The 19,873-nt window shown below is 40.7% G+C and overlaps 1 protein-coding gene across 10 annotated transcripts in view; it reads left to right on the forward strand.

The window, feature by feature from the left end:
- N4BP2 (NEDD4 binding protein 2) overlaps positions 1-8,336 on the forward strand; it is a 42,627-nt gene extending 34,291 nt beyond the window's left edge. For all 10 annotated transcript variants that reach the window (XM_058192617.1, XM_058192618.1, XM_058192614.1 and 7 more), the window contains 3 exons: positions 1-169; positions 1,576-1,699; positions 3,854-8,336. In XM_058192617.1, coding sequence (XP_058048600.1) covers positions 1-169; positions 1,576-1,699; positions 3,854-3,899 — 339 coding nt within the window. In that variant the 3' untranslated portion in view covers positions 3,900-8,336. The remainder of the gene's footprint in view (positions 170-1,575; positions 1,700-3,853) is intronic.
- Positions 8,337-19,873: the final 11,537 nt, after the last annotated feature.

The following is a 19,873-nucleotide window of genomic DNA, read 5'->3' on the forward strand; positions in this document are numbered from 1 at the left end:
GGTCAGCTTCATGAGGAGAAGATGAAAGAAGCCAACCAAGATGCGGCTCAGCAAATCTTTGAGAAAGTCAACGCTTCAAAGCTGCCTATCAACCTTTTGGACCTGCACGGCCTTCACGTGGACGAAGCTTTGGGCCACCTCTCTAGAGTCCTGCAGGAGAAAACCAAAGGCAAGAGTCATCTTGGGACGTAAACAGATCAATCCTTCCGGAGAACAAGCACGGAAATGAGGACATTTAAGTACCGTTGGAATTAACTGCGGTGCCACAGTTGTGGTCTGGGGTGGGAAACATCTGGCTTTTCTTTCTTGCCCTCTTGTTCAAAGGTTATTGAGCCGACCTGAAGCCAGATTCTGATCAGAATAGGGCTGGAAGCCAGTTTGTTGCCTACAGGTAGTCCCTGACTTACGACCACAATCGAGCCCCAAATTTCCGTTGTTAGGGGAGACAGTGGTCAAAGTGAGTTTTGCTCCATTTTACAACCTTTCTTGCCACAGTAGTTAGGTGAATCACTGCCGTTGATAAATTAGTAGCCCGGTTGTTAAAAGCGAATCCGCCTTCCCCCCATTGGCTTTGCTTTGTCCGAAGGTCGCAAAAGGGGAATCAACGTGACCTTGGGATAAAACAAACGGTCGTAAGGTTGAACCAATTGCCAAGCATCCGGAGTTTGATCGCATGACTACTGTGGGGCTGCTACCGAGGTCGTAAATGTGAGGATTGTGAGTCTCTTTTGCCAGTGCCGTCGCAACTCTGAACGGTCACTAAATGAAGTGTTGTAAGTCGGGGACTACCCGCGCAGCCTTTTCATTTGAGGCATCAGTCACGGCTCTCTTCAACATTAGTGTGGTTGAATGTGTTTGTTGGTTTAGGGCAGGGGTCTGCAAACTTGGCTCTTTTAAGACATGTGGACTTCAACTCCCAGAGTTCCTCAGCCAGCTTTGCTTACGGGACCGCCTACTTACGGGACCGCCTACTGCCACCGATTGCCTCCCACCGACCCGTACGCTCTCACAGAGAGGGACTCCTTAGGGTGCCGTCCGCCAGGCAGTGCCGACTGGCGACACCCAGAGGAAGGGCTTTCTCTGTGGGGGCTCCCACCCTCTGGAACGAGCTCCCCCCAGGGCTGCGCCAGCTTCCCGACCTCCGAACCTTCCGCCGCGAGCTTAAGACACATCTATTTATTTGCGCAGGGCTAGCCTAGGGTTTTTAGTTTTAAATTTAGTTTTAATGGGGTTTTATACTATTTTAGTGATATTTTAATTTCGGCCGAATTAATAAGTTTTTTAATTGTTGTTTTTATTTGTATTATTCTTATGTTTTTATATGGCTGTACACCGCCCTGAGTCCTTTGGGAGATAGGGCGGTATAAAAATTCGAATAAATAAAATAAATAAATAAATAAATAAATTGAAGTCCACAAGTCTTAAAAGAGCCAAGTTTGCAGACCCCTGGTTTAGCGGGGTGGGGACGGGGGTTGGACTAGATGACCTACAGGATCCTTCCCAACTCGGTTAATGTGTGAAGTTTAAAAGGCCGAATCTCTGAAGAGAGAACCTTTTGTCGTTCTTGCGAAACAGAGTACAGCCTGACAGGCGGTATACCGTATCTCTACGTGATCACCGGAAGAGGAAACCATAGCCAGGGAGGAGTTGCGCGGATCAAGCCGGCAGTTACGAAATACCTCACCAGCCACAAATTCAGGTGAGTTCACAACATCTGGTAATCGAACGTTGTCAGGCTACGTTTGAACCGCTTCAGGACTGACGCTCTTGTTTTCTGAACGGGCTAAATCGATCGTCTGGTCGTGATTCCCTGCAGGTAGTCCTCGACGTACGACCCCAATTGAGCCCCAAATGTCTGGTTGCGAAGTGAGACAGTTGTTCAGTTTTGCCCCGTTTTACAACCTTCCTTGCCGCGGGTGTTGAGTGAATCATTGCAGTTGTTAAGTTAGTGACACGGTTATTAAGTGAATCTGGAACAAACTACCCCCCGGACTTCGTCAGCTTCCGGACCTTCGGACCTTCCGCCGCGGGCTTAAAACATACCTATTTAATTGTGCAGGACTGAGCTAGATTTTAAATTTATGGGTTTTAATTGGGTTTTATTTTTATATTTTAATTAACGGGCTTATAGAATAAGTTTTTTAATTGTTTTTATATTGTATTTATGTGTTTATGTGTTTTTTAAGTGCCTGTAAACCGCCCTGAGTCCTTCGGGAGATAGGGCGGTATATAAATATGATTAAATAATAATAATCGATCTGGCTTCCCCCTTGACTTCGCTTGTCAGAAGGTCGCAAACCGGGGGAGGGGTCGCGTCGCGTGACCCTTGGGACATGTTCGCTTAGTGACCATTTCAAGTTACAACATCACTGAAAAAGTGACTGATGACTCTTTTGTGCCCTTAGCGACCGTGACAGCATCCCCATGGTCACGTGACCAAAATTCAGACGCTTGGCCACTAACTCTTACTTATGATGGTTGCAGCGTCCCAGGGTCACATGATCTCTTTTTGTGACCTTGTGACCAGCAAAATCAATGGGTATGCCGGATTCCCTTAACAACTGTGTTACTAATTTAACAACTGCAGTGATTCCCTTAACAGCCGTGGCAAGAAAAGTCATAGAATGGGCCTCTGGTGGCTCAGCAGACTAAGTCTGTCTGTTATTAACACAGCTGCTTGCAATTACTGCAAGTTCAAGTCCCACCAGGCCCAAGGTTGACTCAGCCTTACATCCTTTATAAAGTAGGTAAAATGAGGACCCAGATTGTTGGGGGTAATAAAATGTTGACTTTGTATATAATATACAAATGGATGAAGACTATTGCTTAACACAGTGTAAGTCGCCCTGAGTCTTCGGAGAAGGGCGGGATATAAATTCAAATAAATAAATAAATAAATAAAACCAGGGGTGAAATGTAAATTTTTTTACTACCGGTTCTGTGAGCGTGGCTTGGGGAGGGGGAGGGTTAATGTGATTGGGTGGGCACGGCCAACTTTTTTTTTTTTTTTAACTTTTAAAAGCATTTTTTTCTACAACCTCTTCAGCCGAAGAGGTTGTAAAAAAAATGCTTTTAAAAGCCTCTGATGATCAGGCAACTCAGCTGGGATCGCCAGAGGAGCCTTTTAAAAGCTTTTTTTTTTTTTACAACCTCTTCAGCTGAAGAGGTTGTAGAAAAAATGCTTTTAAAGGGTTCTGACGATCCCAGTTGAGCCGCATAATCGTCAGAGGTTTTTGGGTTGCTTTTTTTTAAAAAAGCATTTTTTCAGTTGAGAAAAAAAATGCTTTTAAAAGTAAAAAAAAAAAACCTCTGATGGTGCAGCTCAGCTGGGGCGGGGGGGCGGAGCAGGGATTTTTGCTACCGGTTCTCTGAACCACCCACCGCCATCGTTACCGGATCGGGCGATCCGGTCCAAACCAGGAGCATTTCACCCCTGAGCAAAACTCGCGTAACAAATGTCTCACTTAGCAACATAAATATTGGGCTCAATTGGGGTTTAAGTATAGGACTGCCTGTATCCACATTTGGATAATACTATCAAGTGTTTACAACAGCCTTTTCACCATCTGATCTCTCTCTGCACAAGAGCCATTACATCTATGATACTTTTTAAAACACCAACTGTATCCATGGTCACACACACACACAAAAACCCACCGCAACCCAAATAATGAAATTTAATCCAAAAATTATGTTTCTGCCTGCACAGCTCCTCCCTCAGGGAAGCCAGAGAAGTTTTGGTATAACGCCTTAACTGAAACAGAAGGAATAATACCTTTGTTCCTTCTATCCCCTGTTGTTTGAATTCATGATTCAGAACAGTATTTAAGTTAACTCTCTTCCTGTTCGGCAGGTTCACAGAAATAAAGTCGGGCTGTTTTAAGATCTTGTTGGAATAAAAAGAAAGTCGCCAAGAGGATCGGAAAAGCTGAGGTTACACCAAAGCAGAAACAACTTCACGTTTTAATGGGAGAAATACATTGACTTGTCAAAAGCAAGGCTTCAGTGGAAAGGGCTTAACCCTCAGCAGGTGTTTGTGTCAATGTGTTTTTCTCTACCAAATCTTTTTTTGTGTGTGTGTGTTTTAATGAGAAGTATTTTTATAAGCCTTCTGCTTATCAAGAAGTACCCCCAGTAACTACCTTCGGAACAAGAAATACGTTTTTCAAAGGGAAGCAGAGGTTCTGCCCTTTTCCGACTTCTAACAAATATCCATAAACACCTGGAATATAGTGCTTTGGGTTTATTTATTTTTTTAAAAAAACGGTCTCTGTTCCATTTTAAAACAATTCTTGAAACGATGGCTGAGCTTACGTCGGATGCTTCGAAGGAGTCTGCGAGGTTTCGGGTTATAAGAGCGAATGATTATTTTGCCTCCTGTGTGTTTTTCACAAGAATCCTTGGCTCACTTCTGAAAGGTGGCCTGGGGGTGTGTGGAAGGGTTGCATTTATTTTCAGGGCAAAAAATGAAACGTAGTAGCTTGTATCTCAGCTTTTCAGATCTTTCCTCCTCCTGTTTATCTCTCTGATGCATTGACAGGCTGCCTGATGGGACAGTAAAAATGTGATGAGAAAGAACAGGCAGGTTTGGGCTTGACTGCTTATTTGGGTAAGTGTCATTTGCCAGAATTGGGCTCTGTTATTGCAAGGATAATTCATGATTTGGGAGCTCCCCCCCCCCTCCTCAAATCGCAGCTTTATTGGAAACCTGGTGAAAACAGTATTTTATAAAAAGGAATATTTATTCATAAACACATCAGAACAAATTCCATCAGAACAAAAAAAACAACATAAACTTGAACAACAGACTTTGAGCAACTCAACTTTTGATTTTGCTCAATACCATTTACACGCTCAAGTAGCATCCAATGGCATATACCCGTGATGGTGAACCTATGGCACGCAAGCCGTTGCTCAGTTGAGCTCTGCTGTGCATGCGCGTGCCCCTCCCAGCAGCCAGCAGGTCTTCAGGTCTCTGTCGTGCATGTGCGTGCAGAGGAATACATGCATGCATGGGGGTGGGGCGCATGTAGGGTGCCACGCACATGTGTGTGGGGGTGGGGTACATGCGTGGGGGTTGGACGCGCATTGCATTTGGGGGGGTTTGGGCGCATGCACACTTCGGGCACTCTGTCCGGAAAAGGTTAGCCATCACTGGCATATACAGTTTTAACGCAGTTCATGGATCATCTTAGCATAGTTCTCTATCTCGGTAATTATTTTTGTAACTTCTTTGTCAGCAAATTCTTCATCCTTTCCAGTAGAGGTTCATAAATTCCTCTAGTGTCATGTCACAAATAGAGCAAGAAATGCACAATTGGGGGAGTGTTTACGGTGCTCTTCTATGGGGTCATCATCAGGTTCCCATTGCCCTAATGCATATAAAACACTGTGCCACATTGAAGCATTGTCAGTAGGACAGTGAATGAATCGGCCGTCCTCTCTGCAGTGCAGAAACAGTCGGAGACGAAGGGCCACTGGGTAAAGGTGGCGGGACGGTTCTCTTTCAGGTACAATTTTAAGGCTGGTGGGACCACCAGTTTCTTCCCCGCGAGAGCCACGAAGCCGCCTGAATTGCAGTTTAAAATGGGCTAGATCAGGGGTCTGCAGCCTTAAACACTCAAAAGAGCTATTTGGACCCCTTTCCCACAGAATAGAGAACACCGGGAGCCACAAAACCCTTCCTGTGCTGACTATTTCTTGAGCGGCCACAAAACTAGCATATGTAGTTGAATTAAACCTTCTGTTTTCTTCTGAAACTTTTTGTTTCTTGTACTTACCCATGGTTGGCCTACCGGGGGGGGGGGGTTGAAAAGCTCACGTGCCGGCAGGTATTGCACATTGGCAGTTGTGACGCATATTTTGAGTGACGGAGCCTCAGCAGAGGGATGAACGAGCCACATGCGGCTCCGGAGCCACACGCGGCTCCAGAGCTGCAGGTTGCTGACCCCTGGGCTAGATGATTCGACTTGGGAGCTTTTGATGTTCCCACAGAACTCGGTATGAGCAGGCCGAGCCTGTCAATATTAAGATCTGCCATTAAGCACAATGAGCATTGAACAACGAATACATTCAGGTCAATCTTTGCATTGCGGCTTCTAGAGATGTGAGCAAAACTCCAGCCTGCAATGGTTATTGCCAATACTTCTGGAAAAGACAAAAAAAACAAAAAAGGAAATCCCACCTTCTCTGTCCTAACGCCATAAAAATGACCCAGGTTCTCTTAAAACACCAGCATCCGTTTTATGACTGCGTATAAAAAAAATGACCAGTTCTGAGCACATACTGATGTCATTAAATAGAACACAAATAGAAGACTCTTATGGCAGCTACTATTCCAATTATTCTGCGTCAACTGATTTTTGTGTGTTGTGTGGGTTTTTTTTGCACAGTGGTTTTGTCAAACTAGCATCTGGGACGCCAAAGCATTGTAGTGTATCCATGCAGGTCTTGGTATCTTTGTGACCTGGTTTTTAAAATCTCTCCTTAAGACATAATGTAATTGTAAATTTGATATGTTGTTGTTTTTTTAAAAAAAGATGAGATTGCCGAAGGGAATATGTGACTTTATGGTGTTTTTAAAAACACATTTGAGTCAGAATATATAAGGTGATTCCCGAACTGAATTTCTGCCATGGGATTCAATTCCTCTCTACCGAACCAATTAAGACAAAAGGAAATGTTTCAAGATCATTTATTACTTTCTTGAGGAAAAACTGAATGTACAGTTTTACGTTTCTCCTTTCAAAATACAGCAGCAATTTTTTTTTTCAAATACTTTTCTCTTTTCACTAAGCTTTTTCCTTTTTTTTTTTTTAATGCGGATTTTATGCAAGCCCGCATTGTGAGTTCCAGACATTTTTCAGATCGTTTAAAACGGCGTTTCAGTAAAATCTGGAACTAAGAACCAGAAGGGAATAAATTGTAAGCACGCCCAATAAATGCTACTTGCAATCAGTGTTATCCCGTCCAACTCATAGTTGAAATACATTATTTGAAAACTGCCCTTATCTGTGAATAACCATTTCTCTTGGGACTTATTTTTCCTGGTGGATACATTCTGAGTGTAATGTTCCCAGATGGTTCTCCAAAGTGACCAGAGTCCTTGTTGGGACACTGTTATCCTTGAAGGCCCAAATAGGTCTTCTTTCGTAGTGACTTCAAATTATTTCACTCAAAATGCTTATAGGGAAGGTGGACTCTTTAGAACCGCCTCATGACCTGGATCGGATTAAGAACCGTCTTACTCTTCCAGAGTGTATTATGTTTTTAATGTACATTTTTTTCCTTAGTCGCAGTTTCTATTACTGTGGTTTGAGACGGACCCAAGGAGTAGCAACGTTCTCCACCCACCCTCAATCCGAAGAAAACTCCTAATTGCCTTTTGTTTTATGAATATAAAGAATTACTGGGGATAGTGAGAACAAGAGATAAATAATTTTACAGAGCAATTATTTTCCAGGTTTGAAAAGCAGGATAATTGGCTATAAGAGCATATTAAGTAGGGGGAAATGTAAATGATTTATTGCTCCAGCTCTACCCTCATTCATTGAGAAATGTGACACTTATTTGTAAATCTTTGTTATGGGTGTGTTGAACAAAACAAATATTTAGATATCTGCTTACTTCATTCATGTAATTGTTGAAACAATGCCTCTACAGTAATCATGGGACTTACATGTTTCTAATGAAAAACTACATTTTGTAGTTTTGTAGTTTATAGTCTGAATAACAATGATTGCAACATTACAACATGCCCAGAAGTAACATTTGTAATAGAAAACTAAAAATAGGGAAAATTCTATCTTGTAATATGCCAAAATGTATGGCAGAGTATTTTTTTTCCTGGAGATTGAGGGATTTAAATCATTTATAATGTCCCTTCATGCAAATCCTTCAATAGGAGGATGTTTTATATTGTTCAAGTAGTTTGCAAAAAATTTAGATGATTACACAAATAAAACTGGGATTCCAAAACTTAAGAAAAATGAATGCTATAGTCTTTGAAATCTGCAAAGATATTAAGGGAAGTCTCTTAAATAAGTTGCCAACATTTCCATTATTATATTATTTTACTGGGCTTCAGTAAAAGCAGCATTAAAATTTATTAAAATTGATTTTCCTTAGTCTTAAATTGAGAGGAAAAATGACATTTCCTGTAATCTTTTCATTATCAAACTTATTTAGATTAACCTCCATAGACTTTAATGAGGTAGGAACTTTGGCTAGGACGCAAGATTTGCAATAGGGGCTCTGTTATTGGGGGGAAACGTTTCTCAGGGTAGCAGTTTCTATGAGAAGTGCCTAAGGAAAATAAAGCCTTCCCAGATCCTTTTTTTCCTGGAGATTGAGGGATTTAAATCATTTATAATGTCCCTTCATGCAAATCCTTCAATAGGAGGATGTTTTATATTGTTCAAGTAGTTTGCAAAAAATTTAGATGATTACACAAATAAAACTGGGATTCCAAAACTTAAGAAAAATGAATGCTATAGTCTTTGAAATCTGCAAAGATATTAAGGGAAGTCTCCTCTTAAATAAGTTGCCAACATTTCCATAATTATATTATTTTACTGGGCTTCAGTAAAAGCAGCATTAAAATTTATTAAAATTAAGATTTTCCTTAGTCTTAAATTGAGAGGAAAAATGACATTTCCTGTAATCTTTTCATTATCAAACTTATTTAGATTAACCTCCATAGACTTTAATGAGGTAGGAACTTTGGTTAGGACGCAAGATTTGCAATAGGGGCTCTGTTATTGGGGGGAAACGTTTCTCAGGGTAGCAGTTTCTATGAGAAGTGCCTAAGGAAAATAAAGCCTTCCCAGATCCTTTTTTTTCCTTCAACAGATATAATTGCGAACAAATATGATTAGCATGAAATGTGTGCTGTTAAATTTCACAAACATTTGTTCATTGCCTTTATTCAGATGAATTTACATTATAATACTAAATGAAAACTACAATGTGAGATATAAATATTAACTTATGTCATACAGCTTTTCCCATGGATTGGTATGAATAAGTGACCGCATACGTAGCTTCAATAATACTTGCAATCCCAACAATTTTTGATATGCCAGCCAGTTTTGGAAACACAGGCGTATGTGATTACTTACTAATATTTATTCATGTGGACCTAAATTGCAAGTGAATGTTCAAAGTGATGAAAATATTACCAGTCCTCTCAGAAGAAGAAGAACATTGGAGTCTCAAGTACTGAACAGGAAATAATATTGCATTCATGGTGCAAAAGGTAGATTAATGAAACATCCAGTATTGCAATACTCACTGTCATATTATGGGATATATGTGTGTGCGTGAATTCCTCTTGTTTTTGTTAAACGTACAAATCTTAAGTAATTCCTTATTTGTTTTTATATTGCTTGGTTGTTAGCACATGGATTTTTTTAATAAAGAATTTCAAATAAATACCTTAATCAAGAAGTTACAGGTCATTTATTTAAACTTTTTTTTCCATTTTTCAATCTTCAGTTTTAAATGAAACGAAAGTCCTATTTGCTTTAGAGCAGGGATCTCCAACCTTGGCAACTTTAAGCCTGGAGGACTTTAACTCCCAGAATTTCCCAGCCAGGAATTCTGGGAGTTGAAGTCCTCCAGGCTTAAAATTGCCAAGGTCGGAGACCCCTGCTTTAGAGGAGTAAGCTTTCTATACCTAAAGCAAAATAAGATTGTGCAGAAGTTCGTGCGCGCTTCCAGTAAACATAGAAGTCTATAGAGGTAGTCCTGGACTCACAATTGGGATTGGAGTATTTGTTGCCAAGCAAGGTGGTTATTAAGTGAATTGTGCCCGATTTTACGCCTTTTTTTTGGCTACGGTTCTTAAGCAAATCACTGCAATTGTTTATTAAATCACATGGCCATTAAGTGAATCTGGCTTCGCCATCGACAGCTTGTCGGAAGTGGGCTGGGAAAGGTTGCAAATGGTGATCGCGTGACCCCCCTGCTATCAATGCATTCTGGTGCCCGCCTTTTGAACACATCATAATGGGGATGTGGCAGTGGTCATAAGTGTGAGGACTGGTTATAAGCCACTTTTTTTCCCCCTGGTGCGGTTGTGACTTCGGATGGCCTCTAAACCAATGGTGGTAAGTCGAGGGGATTGCCTGTATAACGGCCCTTTTAATAGTTCTTTTGCACCTTAGGGAATTCTAGCGCGGCTTGGGGAATTTGTGCCAGGCGCCCGGTTTCAAGCCGTTAGGGCTGAAGTTGATGAGGCCAGCTGTAGTTTGTGGAATGGCCCCAAGGGTCACTGATGAGGGTGGCCTATATGTTGCGGGGAGATAGAATATTTCTCTTTCGTTTGGATGCGTCTGGGTGTCCATATGTGTGCGCGCGTGAAAGAGAAGCACAGTTAGGCGTTTTCCCATTTTTTGACATAAAAAAATTCACCATTGTTGATTTAATGCACAGTAAATCATTGCCAGAATAGCATAACAGCTGATCCTCGACTTACAGTGACCGTTTGAAGTTACGCCCTTGAAAAAAAGTGACTTGTGATCGTTTTTCACACTTACGAGCGCTGTGGTACCCTCGTGGTCACTTGTTCAAAATTCAGGCACTAGGCAAGTGGCTCGTGGTGGCGGCAGCATCCCGGGAGGGACGGGGTATCAACCCATCCCCTTTTGCGACCTTCTGACGAGCAGAGTGCAACGGGAAAGCCAGATTCACTTAACAACCAAGTGACTAAGTTAACAGCTGCTGTGACTTCACGTAACAACCCGTGGCAAAAAGAGGTCATTAACATGGGGCAAAACTCCCTTCACAAATGTCTCACTTAGCCACGGGCATTTGGGGCTCAACTGTGGTCACAAGTCGAGGACTTCCTCTGTTTTGATTATAGGCCTGCAGCGCGTGACGGGCAAAGGGTCTTCCATGTTGGCTGCCAGTTCTCTTCGTATTCTCATCAGCCGGGGAAATATATATATATATATTTATATATTTAATATATATATTATATATATTAAATATATATATATATATATATATATATATTTGTCTTGGTGCATATGCTCTCAGTGTACATAAAAGAAAGATCGTTCATCAAGGTACAACATTTACAACACAATTGATGATCAATATATCAATATATATATATATATATATATATATATATATATATATATATATATATATATATATATATATATATATATATATATATATATATATATATATGTAGGTCTTTGGTTATTCGCGTTTTCTCCCGCGTAAAATTGGAAGTGTCTTGGCGACGTTTCGACGAAGTCTCATTCGTCATCTTCAGGCTTCAACTTCGTGCTTCTGGGAGCAATATATTTTAAAGAAAAAAACTACTACAGTACTGACAACGTGAGCTGAGCTCCTCGCACGATTTCCCCAGCAACTTCCGTAATTTCACTCGCAGCCTTGCACAAAACGACAAAGGCAACAGAAAAACCACAAGACACGCTCGGTGGACAATACCAGAAGCAGAAACTGGGGCCTCTGGATCTGTTCCAAAACCGGGTTCGAAAGCAACACAAATTCACCCCGACCTGAAAACAGCCGTCCGGTACTCCAAACTCAGAAATCCAGGTAATCCTCCACTTACGACGGCTCTTTTACTGATCATTCAAGGTTACAAAGGCACGGAAAAAAGGGACTTATGGCTGTTCTTTTAAAGTTAACAACCTCTGCAGCATCCCCGCGATCGTGTGTTCAAAATGCAGGTGCTTGGCAACTGATTTCATACTTAGCGACGGTTGCTGTGCGTCCCTAGGTCCCTTTTTGCGACCTTCTGACGGGCAAAATCAATGGGGTTCAGCCAGGTTCACTTAACAACTGGGTCAGTAACTTCTCAGCTGCAGTGATTCACTTAACAACGGCAGCAAGAAAGGTCATAAAATGGGGAAACTCCCTTAACAAATGTCTCGCTTAGCAGAAGGGTTGGGCTCAACTGCGATTGTAAGTCAAGGACTGGCTGTAATTGTCCTCCTGCTGAGGACCTTCCAGATTTCCCTTTCAAAACCTCCTTGGATTCTCCAAGGCTCACCCCAAAATCGTGCAACTGAAATTCACCAGCAAAATCGTCACATTTGGAAGCGTATCTTAGCTTTTGGGGGGGTGGAATTCTCCTTCCCGAAGCTCCCCGCTTTCATGTTTCCCCAAATTCTTTTATTTTTCCCCCTCACTCCAGCAGAATCTTGAGTTACTGGGGTTTATATGGGGCAGAGAAGAGGTGCGATCATGAGATGCAAAATGTATCGAGAAGGGTTGATGAGAAGCAGCTGTGGATTGAGGGAGTTCCTTGGCGGGCGATTCTGAAGTTAGAAGCTCTCCGTTTCGTGGGAAGATGGTGCCCACTGCGCAACTTCCTTATAAGGTTGACGCTGGGGCCACTAAGAAAATCTTTTCCACTCAGCTTTCACGGGCAACCGACACCAGACCAATTGTGACCTCTACGTATTACATCACATCTAGTTCATGGGAAAATATTCATAACCGTATTTCAAAATCGGTTTTGTTTTGGAAAACAAAAAACAAAAAAACCTAAATGTCTAAAAGTCATTAAAGTTGTGCTTAGCCGGAATTGTTAACCAAGCCACGTTCACCTTATGCCCTGTATGGCGAGTTCACACATCACCCTGAATAATAATAATTTTAAAAAATGACACCATGTTGACTACACAAATTCTCCTTAGGATGACATCTATGGTAAGCCACGAGCTTAAAACATATCTATTCTTTCGAGCAGGACTGGCTTAATAGGGTTTTAAATATGGATTTTATGGGGTTTATTTTATATTTTGTATTGTATTTTAAATTTAGGCTATTGGAATAAGTTTTTTAAATGTTGTTTTTATTGATATGTATTGTTTTCATTTTATCTGCCTGTTCACCGCCCTGAGTCCTTCGGGAGAAGGGCGGTATACAAATTAAATTATTATTATTATTATATTATTATTATTATTATAAACCACAGATATAAAAAGCCAGCCGGAATATCTGGGAGCCAATGAAATGAAATTGAATGCCCAAAGATACCACATCAGTGGCACTCTCACAACAAACTCGCATTCCGATATGTGATGAGTCCTAATTGGTAGCATTCGGGTGATGTTTTGGCTTGTAATGTGTCCTCCCTGCATCCATGCTTCTCTACTTGTGTCTTCTACGGGGAGTTAATAGAATAGAATAGAATAGAATAGAATAGAATAGAATAGAATAGAATAGAATAGAGTAGAGTAGAGTAGAGTAGAATAGAATAGAATAGAATAGAATAGAATAGAATAGAATAGAATAGAATAGAATAGAATAGAATAGAATAGAATTTTTTATTGGCCAAGTGTTATTGGACACACAAGGAATTTGTCTTGGTGCATATGCTCTCAGTGTACATAAATGAAAAAATACCTTCATCAAGGTACAACATTTACAACACAATTGATGGTCAATATATCAATATAAATCATAAGGATTGCCAGCAACAAGTTATAGTCATACAGTCATAAGTGGAAAGAGATTGGTGATGGGAACGATGAGAAGATCAATAGTAGTGCAGATTCAGTAAACAGTCTGACAGTGTTGATGGAATTATTTGTTTAGCAGAGTGATGGCCTTCGGGAAAAAACTGTTCTTGTGTCTAGTTGTTCTGGTGTGCAGTGCTCTATAGCGTCGTTTTGAGGGTAGGAGTTGAAACAGTTTATGTCCTGGATGTGAGGGGTCTGTAAATATTTTCACAGATATTGAATTATCAATGGAAGAAAATATTTGTAGCCCAGGGTTGAACTGTGGCGACCTTGATGCTTTGAGATGGGTTGTTTTCTTGCAGATGTTTCATGACCCAACCAGGTAACATCATCAGTGCTAGAAGTAAGGAGGAGGAGAAGGAGAAATGTGAGGTCCTTGGTGCTCTCTGAGCTTTGTTATTTTCTTGCAGAAGTTTCATGACCCAACTAGATAGCATCATCAGTACTAGAAGGGAGTGAGGTTGCTTCTAGCACTGATGATGTTATCTAGTTGGGTCACGAAATGTCTTCAAGAAAACAACCCAGCTCAGAGAGCACTAAAGACCCCACAAGGGGCAGGAACTGCCAAATTTCATGCGTTCTTAGATCAAGTTGATTTTCTGAATCCATTCCATCTTCCGAGAGTAGTTACAGCATTAGGCGCTACGCAGAAGGATTTTCGCAGGGATAAAGAGATCGAGAAAGAACATATCTTACAGTGCTCTTACATGTCTCACCAGCATTTGATGCATTGAATATGATATTCTAAGGGAGGCAATATTTCATGATTCTATACATGTTTAGGCCGCCGTTACCAGAAGGTGGTGCTAGGAGATTATTGCTTTGTCCTGCGATAATTATATTACATTGTTTCCTACGGTTTCAATGAACTCCTCGTTTTGTTTAATATCTATATAAAATACTGGTGAGGATTACCTGAGTTTGCGGATTTGCACTATAAATAGTTTACAGGTTGTTTTTTTTCTAGAAGAAGAACGCTAACATGTACCGCTTTCTGTGAAACTTCAATTACATCATTTGGAGATGTTATTGTTAGAGACACAAACACAATCTCTCAGAGTATCCTGTAAATAGCTTAGAGACGGGCAGAGTAGAGATTGCGTCAGCTTTGTGATTCATGCTCCCCTAGATTCCAGTTGGTAATGAGCATTCAGTCCACTCATGTTTTCATTCATCGCTGTCTTTCGGTTTCTTTTGAAAAACATTTCAGGAACTTCAGCCAAGCCGAAGAACTTAAGATATTGCCGATGGTGTAATGTGATTAAGGGTGCCGCTGCTTCCTTGAGATGTGACTTCCGATCCCTTTTAAGATCAGTTCAAGTGAACTTCCAAACATTAAGTGAACTTGGGGCAAAGCTCAGAATAATTTAGAACAGGGACCTCCAACCTTGGCAACTTAAAAAGACCTGTGGACTTCAACTCTTAGAATTCCCCAGCCAGCATGTCCACAAGTCATAAGGTTGTCAAAGAGGGACACCTTAAAATTATCCCTTCCCATATATATTTGTCTGAACTCTTGAATCGTCTTTAGAGGCCTTTCTTTACATGTGTTCACTAAACAAAGTAGGCGGCCACAAATGAGAATCCCTTCATCGTTCTGTGGACTTTTTTTATTTTTTATTTTTGTCACAACAGTATACACAAACATCGTCATAAATAAAAAAACAAGATATCATGAAAGAAATATATATATTTCTTTGTTAACTATGTTAATTTGATATAATGAAGGGAACAATAGGACAGGAACGGGATTTTGGGATTTTGAATAGAGACTACGGAGTCAGGTAATGAGTTCCAAGCGTTAACAACTCAGTTACAGAAGTCATATTTTCTGTCTTGTCTTGTCTTGACTTGACTTGTGAAGACAAGACAAGACCAAAAATATGTCTTGTCAAGAAAGAAAGAAAGAAGTCTTGTCTTGACTTGTCGAGCGAATGCCATCTCAGATGATTGGTGCTCATCTCTTTTTTCACCTGGGCAGGAGATTTTTAAATGTTAAATGCCTGAAGAATGTAGGAACTGTGTTTGTGTGTGTGTGTGTGTATATACAATTTTTATACAGTATGCTGTTGCTAAGCTATTACATGATTTTATTTTGTTTTTAAATTCCTTTACGTGCTTACAATCTGGAGATAGTTATAGTATTGATTATTTGTACTAGAAATATAAAATAACAAAGCATTGCTTGCCTGCAACCCAAAAGTTTACGAGAATATTCTGTAATATTGTATTGTCTTTCATAACACTGACAAATTCAGCTCAAGCATATAGCCTGCCCAAGTTATTGCTGGTACAATTTTTGGACCTCGACAAAGAAAAAATAAACAGGTTATGCAAAACCCATCTCCATTTGTATTTACATGGGAAGTCTTATAGCTGCTTTAGAGAGATACATAATTGTGGCTTTAGAAGTCAATATTTTTTTCGATCATGATCACTGCTTCACCAATGCTGTATTTCATTATTTATTTATTATTTTATTTATTTATTAGATTTATAAACCGCCCTTCTCCCGAAGGACTCAGGGCGGTGTACAGCCAGAGTAAAAAAAAACAATATACAGTTAAAATAAAATTAAAAAACTTATTATACAGTGTGGCCGAAATTAAAATAATTAAGAATCTAACCCCAATTAAAACCAAAAAGAAATTTAGAATTTAAAACTAAACAATTTAAGAAAGCCCCGCACGAACAAACAGATATGTTTTCAGTTCGCGGCGAAAAGTCCGAAGGTCAGGTATTTGACGTAAACCAGGAGGGAGTTCATTCCAAAGAGTGGGGGCCCCCACAGAGAAGGATCTTCCTCTGGGGGCCGCCAGCCGGCATTGTCTGGCGGACGGCACCCTGAGAAGGCCCTCTCTGTGCGAGCGTACGGGTCGGTGGGAGGCATGAGGTAACAGAAGGCGGTCCCGTAAGTACCCAGGTCCCAAGCCATGGAGCGCTTTAAAGGTGGTTACCAAAACCTTATGTTATGTTCGTGCTTAGTTATTTTGCCTACAATTTACACAGTTCTTGCCAATATAGCAAGAAGTGAAAGAAGTCTGACATTCACCCACAACTCTGTCACATTTTATGTGCTGCATACACAGAAGTTTGTATCTTTCCACTAAGCACAGAATATTGTATAACACTTAGAGTTTCTTACTTGTGCATACAGCTGTGTTTCACCCATATAACTTGTAAGAATCAGGTACATTCATCTAGCCAGGTAAATATCTCACATTCTGCTTCTTACAGCAATAAGATTAGAAGCTACTGGCTTTTATCTGGGTCCTGCAGTTTATAGAAGACACATTTTGTTTTTAATGAAGAGATTCTTTTGATGCTCTCTGAGCTTGGCTCTTTTCATGCAGACGTTTCATGACCCAGGTAAGGAACATCATCAGTGGTGGATGTAGGTAGGTATGAAACATTGGTGACATTCAAAAAATTTTCCCTACCAGTTCGGGCGTGGCTTGGTGGGTGTGGTGGGGAAGGATACTGCAAAATCCCCATTCCCTCCCCACTCCTGGGGGAAGGATACTGCAAAATCCCCATTCCCTCCCCACTCCTGCGGGAAGGATACTGCAAAATCCCCATTGCCACCCGACTCAGGGGCCAGCCAGAGGTGGTATTTGCCGGTTCTCCGAACTACTCAAAATTTCTGCTACCGGTTCTCCAGAACCTGTTAGAACCTGCTGGATTTCACCCCTGGTATGAACTAGGCTTATTATCAGAGGATGTCTTATTCTGGGGGAAACAAGGTAACTGATGTTCAGTGGAAGACTGACAGCTGTCTTGCCACTCCAGATGCTTCATAGTTGGCAATTCATTCGTTTCGACAACCATCGCTACGTTCCAGTTTTTGATGTAAAAACACCCAAATATTTTTTTTTTAATCTTAACTGTTCATGTTAAATACACTCATTCAAACCGGACGTTTTCCTCTGCTGCCTGCAATGCAAAATTAATTACATAAAATTACAGGAAGTGTTGTGTTACTCAGGGCCCGTGACCTTGCACTTGTTCCAAAGGCTTCTCACAACCTTCTGTGAACGTCGGGAGCTTTTTTTTTAAAGGGTTATGATGGGCCGCAAATAAATGAATAAACAGAAGTATGGCCCGAACTCCCTCACCATTTTGACCTCACCCCATTCCTAAGAGGTCTGTAAGGGGCGTGCATAAGAGCACCAGCGTGCCTACCGTTCCTGTCCTAATGTTCCCTTTGATTGTATCCAATTAGTATGGTTATTTCATGGATATGCTTATATATACTGTTGTGTTTGACAAACAAATAAATAAATAAATAAATTTTCTTCCTTGATCTTCAGTCTTTATATATGTTCTCGTTTTTTCCCGAAGGCCATCACTCTGCTAAACAAATAATTCCCTCAACACTGTCAGACTATTTACTGAATCTGCACTACTATTAATCGTTTCATAGTTCCCATCACCAATCTCTTTCCACTTATGACTGTATGACTATAACTTGTTGCTGGCAATCCTTATGATTTATATTGATATATTGATCATCAATTGTGTTGTAAATGTTGTACCTTGATGAACGTATCTTTTCTTTTATGTACACTGAGAGCATATGCACCAAGACAAATTCCTTGTGTGTCCAATCACACTTGGCCAATAAAAAAATTCTATTCTATTCTATTCTATTCTTCTAAGCCGAAATATATCAAAACCTCTGCCGAATCTTAACACCCCCAGCAGGAGACAGACCAACAACAATGCCAATATAATATTGTGGTACAATTTTCAGGATTCATGTTTGCAGGAAAATGACCCAATGGGGCTGCAGGATACTTGGTTTAATCACATGGAAACATCGACCTAGGACTCTGGAAAATTGTTGTCAGCCGGTGCGCGTAAGGCATGACCCAAATTAGCCACAAGAAGCACCGACCGCTTTAATAATCATAAATGGCTCATTTTCATAAATCTGATAAAAAGATTTTCAGACCACATGCACTCGCTGGAAAAATACACCTCCTTGACAATTCCGTGGAAAAACAGGGTGTCTTTAAGCAGTCGGAGGGATGTGATTATACAGTGACTAAGCTGTAACATCCAGATGTTTTTGACAATTCCTAATAGATTGAGTTAATATGGCCAGTGGTGAGAGATCCTGGGATTTGTTGTACAGCAACAGTGAGAAAGCCACAGGTTTGTTCCCAAAAATATACAGGCAGAAGTCAGGCAGTCAGCTTGGTTTAGTAGTTAAGGCACCAGGCTAGAATCCAGGTGAAGAATGTGAGTTCTAGTCCCATGTTAGGCATGAAAGGTGACGTTAGGCCAATCACTAGGAGATGGTGAATTCTAGTCCTGTCTTAGCCATGAAAACTGGCTGGGTAATTTTGGACCAGTCCTCTCTCTCAGCCTAACCCATCTCAAAGGATTGTTGTTGGGAAGAAAACAGAAGGAGGAAGATCTGTTGCATATATTCATCCCTTTGAGTTATTTGTAAAAATAGTGAAGGTAAGATATAAATCATTTTATATATATATATAAAAACTTCGTTGAAACATTGTCAAGACACTTCCAATTTTACGCAGGAGAAAACCCGAATAACCAAAGACCTACATACAAACACCCGCGAAAACCTCAGAAAATATATATATATATACACACACACACATACATACATACATACATACTTACAAACACACACACAAATAAATTCCCATTTTGAAATAAGATGGGGTTAGGACACATGAATAAATTCCCATTTTCAAATAAGATGGGGTTAGGGACGCAGTCGAATCCCTAGTGCCGCGTAACGGGGTGAGCTCCCGTGACTTGTCCCAGCTTCTGCCAACCTAGCAGTTCGAAAGCACGTAAAAAATGCAAGTAGAAAAATAGGGACCATCTTTGGTGGGAAGGTAACAGCGTTCCGTGCGCCTTTGGCGTTGAGTCATGCCGGCCACATGACCACGGAGACGTCTTTGGACAGTGCTGGCTCTTCGGCTTTGAAACGGAGATGAGCACCACCCCCTAGAGTCAGGAACAACTAGCACATATGTGTGAGGGAATCCTTTATCTTTACTTTATGGACTATGGAAAGGGCCAAACATCTCATTCACTGTCCTTTTTTCCCAACTCTCCAATGTGTGATTTGTCACTCATTGCTTGTATGTACATAGAGACCATCGGAGACAAATTCCTTGCGTGTCCAATTGCACTTGGCCAGTAAGTGCAATTTTTCATTAACTGAGTGGCAGTTAGAACCAAAATGAATACATTAGGAAAGTTCTTTTCCTTTTGGCCCTAATGGAAAAAGACCTGGAGAAAAAAAAAGTTGGAACTTTATCACTATATATGTTGGCAGCAGCAAGATTATTGTATGCACAAAAATGAAAGGAGACTTTGAT

The sequence above is a fragment of the Ahaetulla prasina genome, chromosome 8, assembly GCF_028640845.1.
Source record: "Ahaetulla prasina isolate Xishuangbanna chromosome 8, ASM2864084v1, whole genome shotgun sequence".
Classification (NCBI taxonomy): domain Eukaryota; kingdom Metazoa; phylum Chordata; class Lepidosauria; order Squamata; family Colubridae; genus Ahaetulla; species Ahaetulla prasina.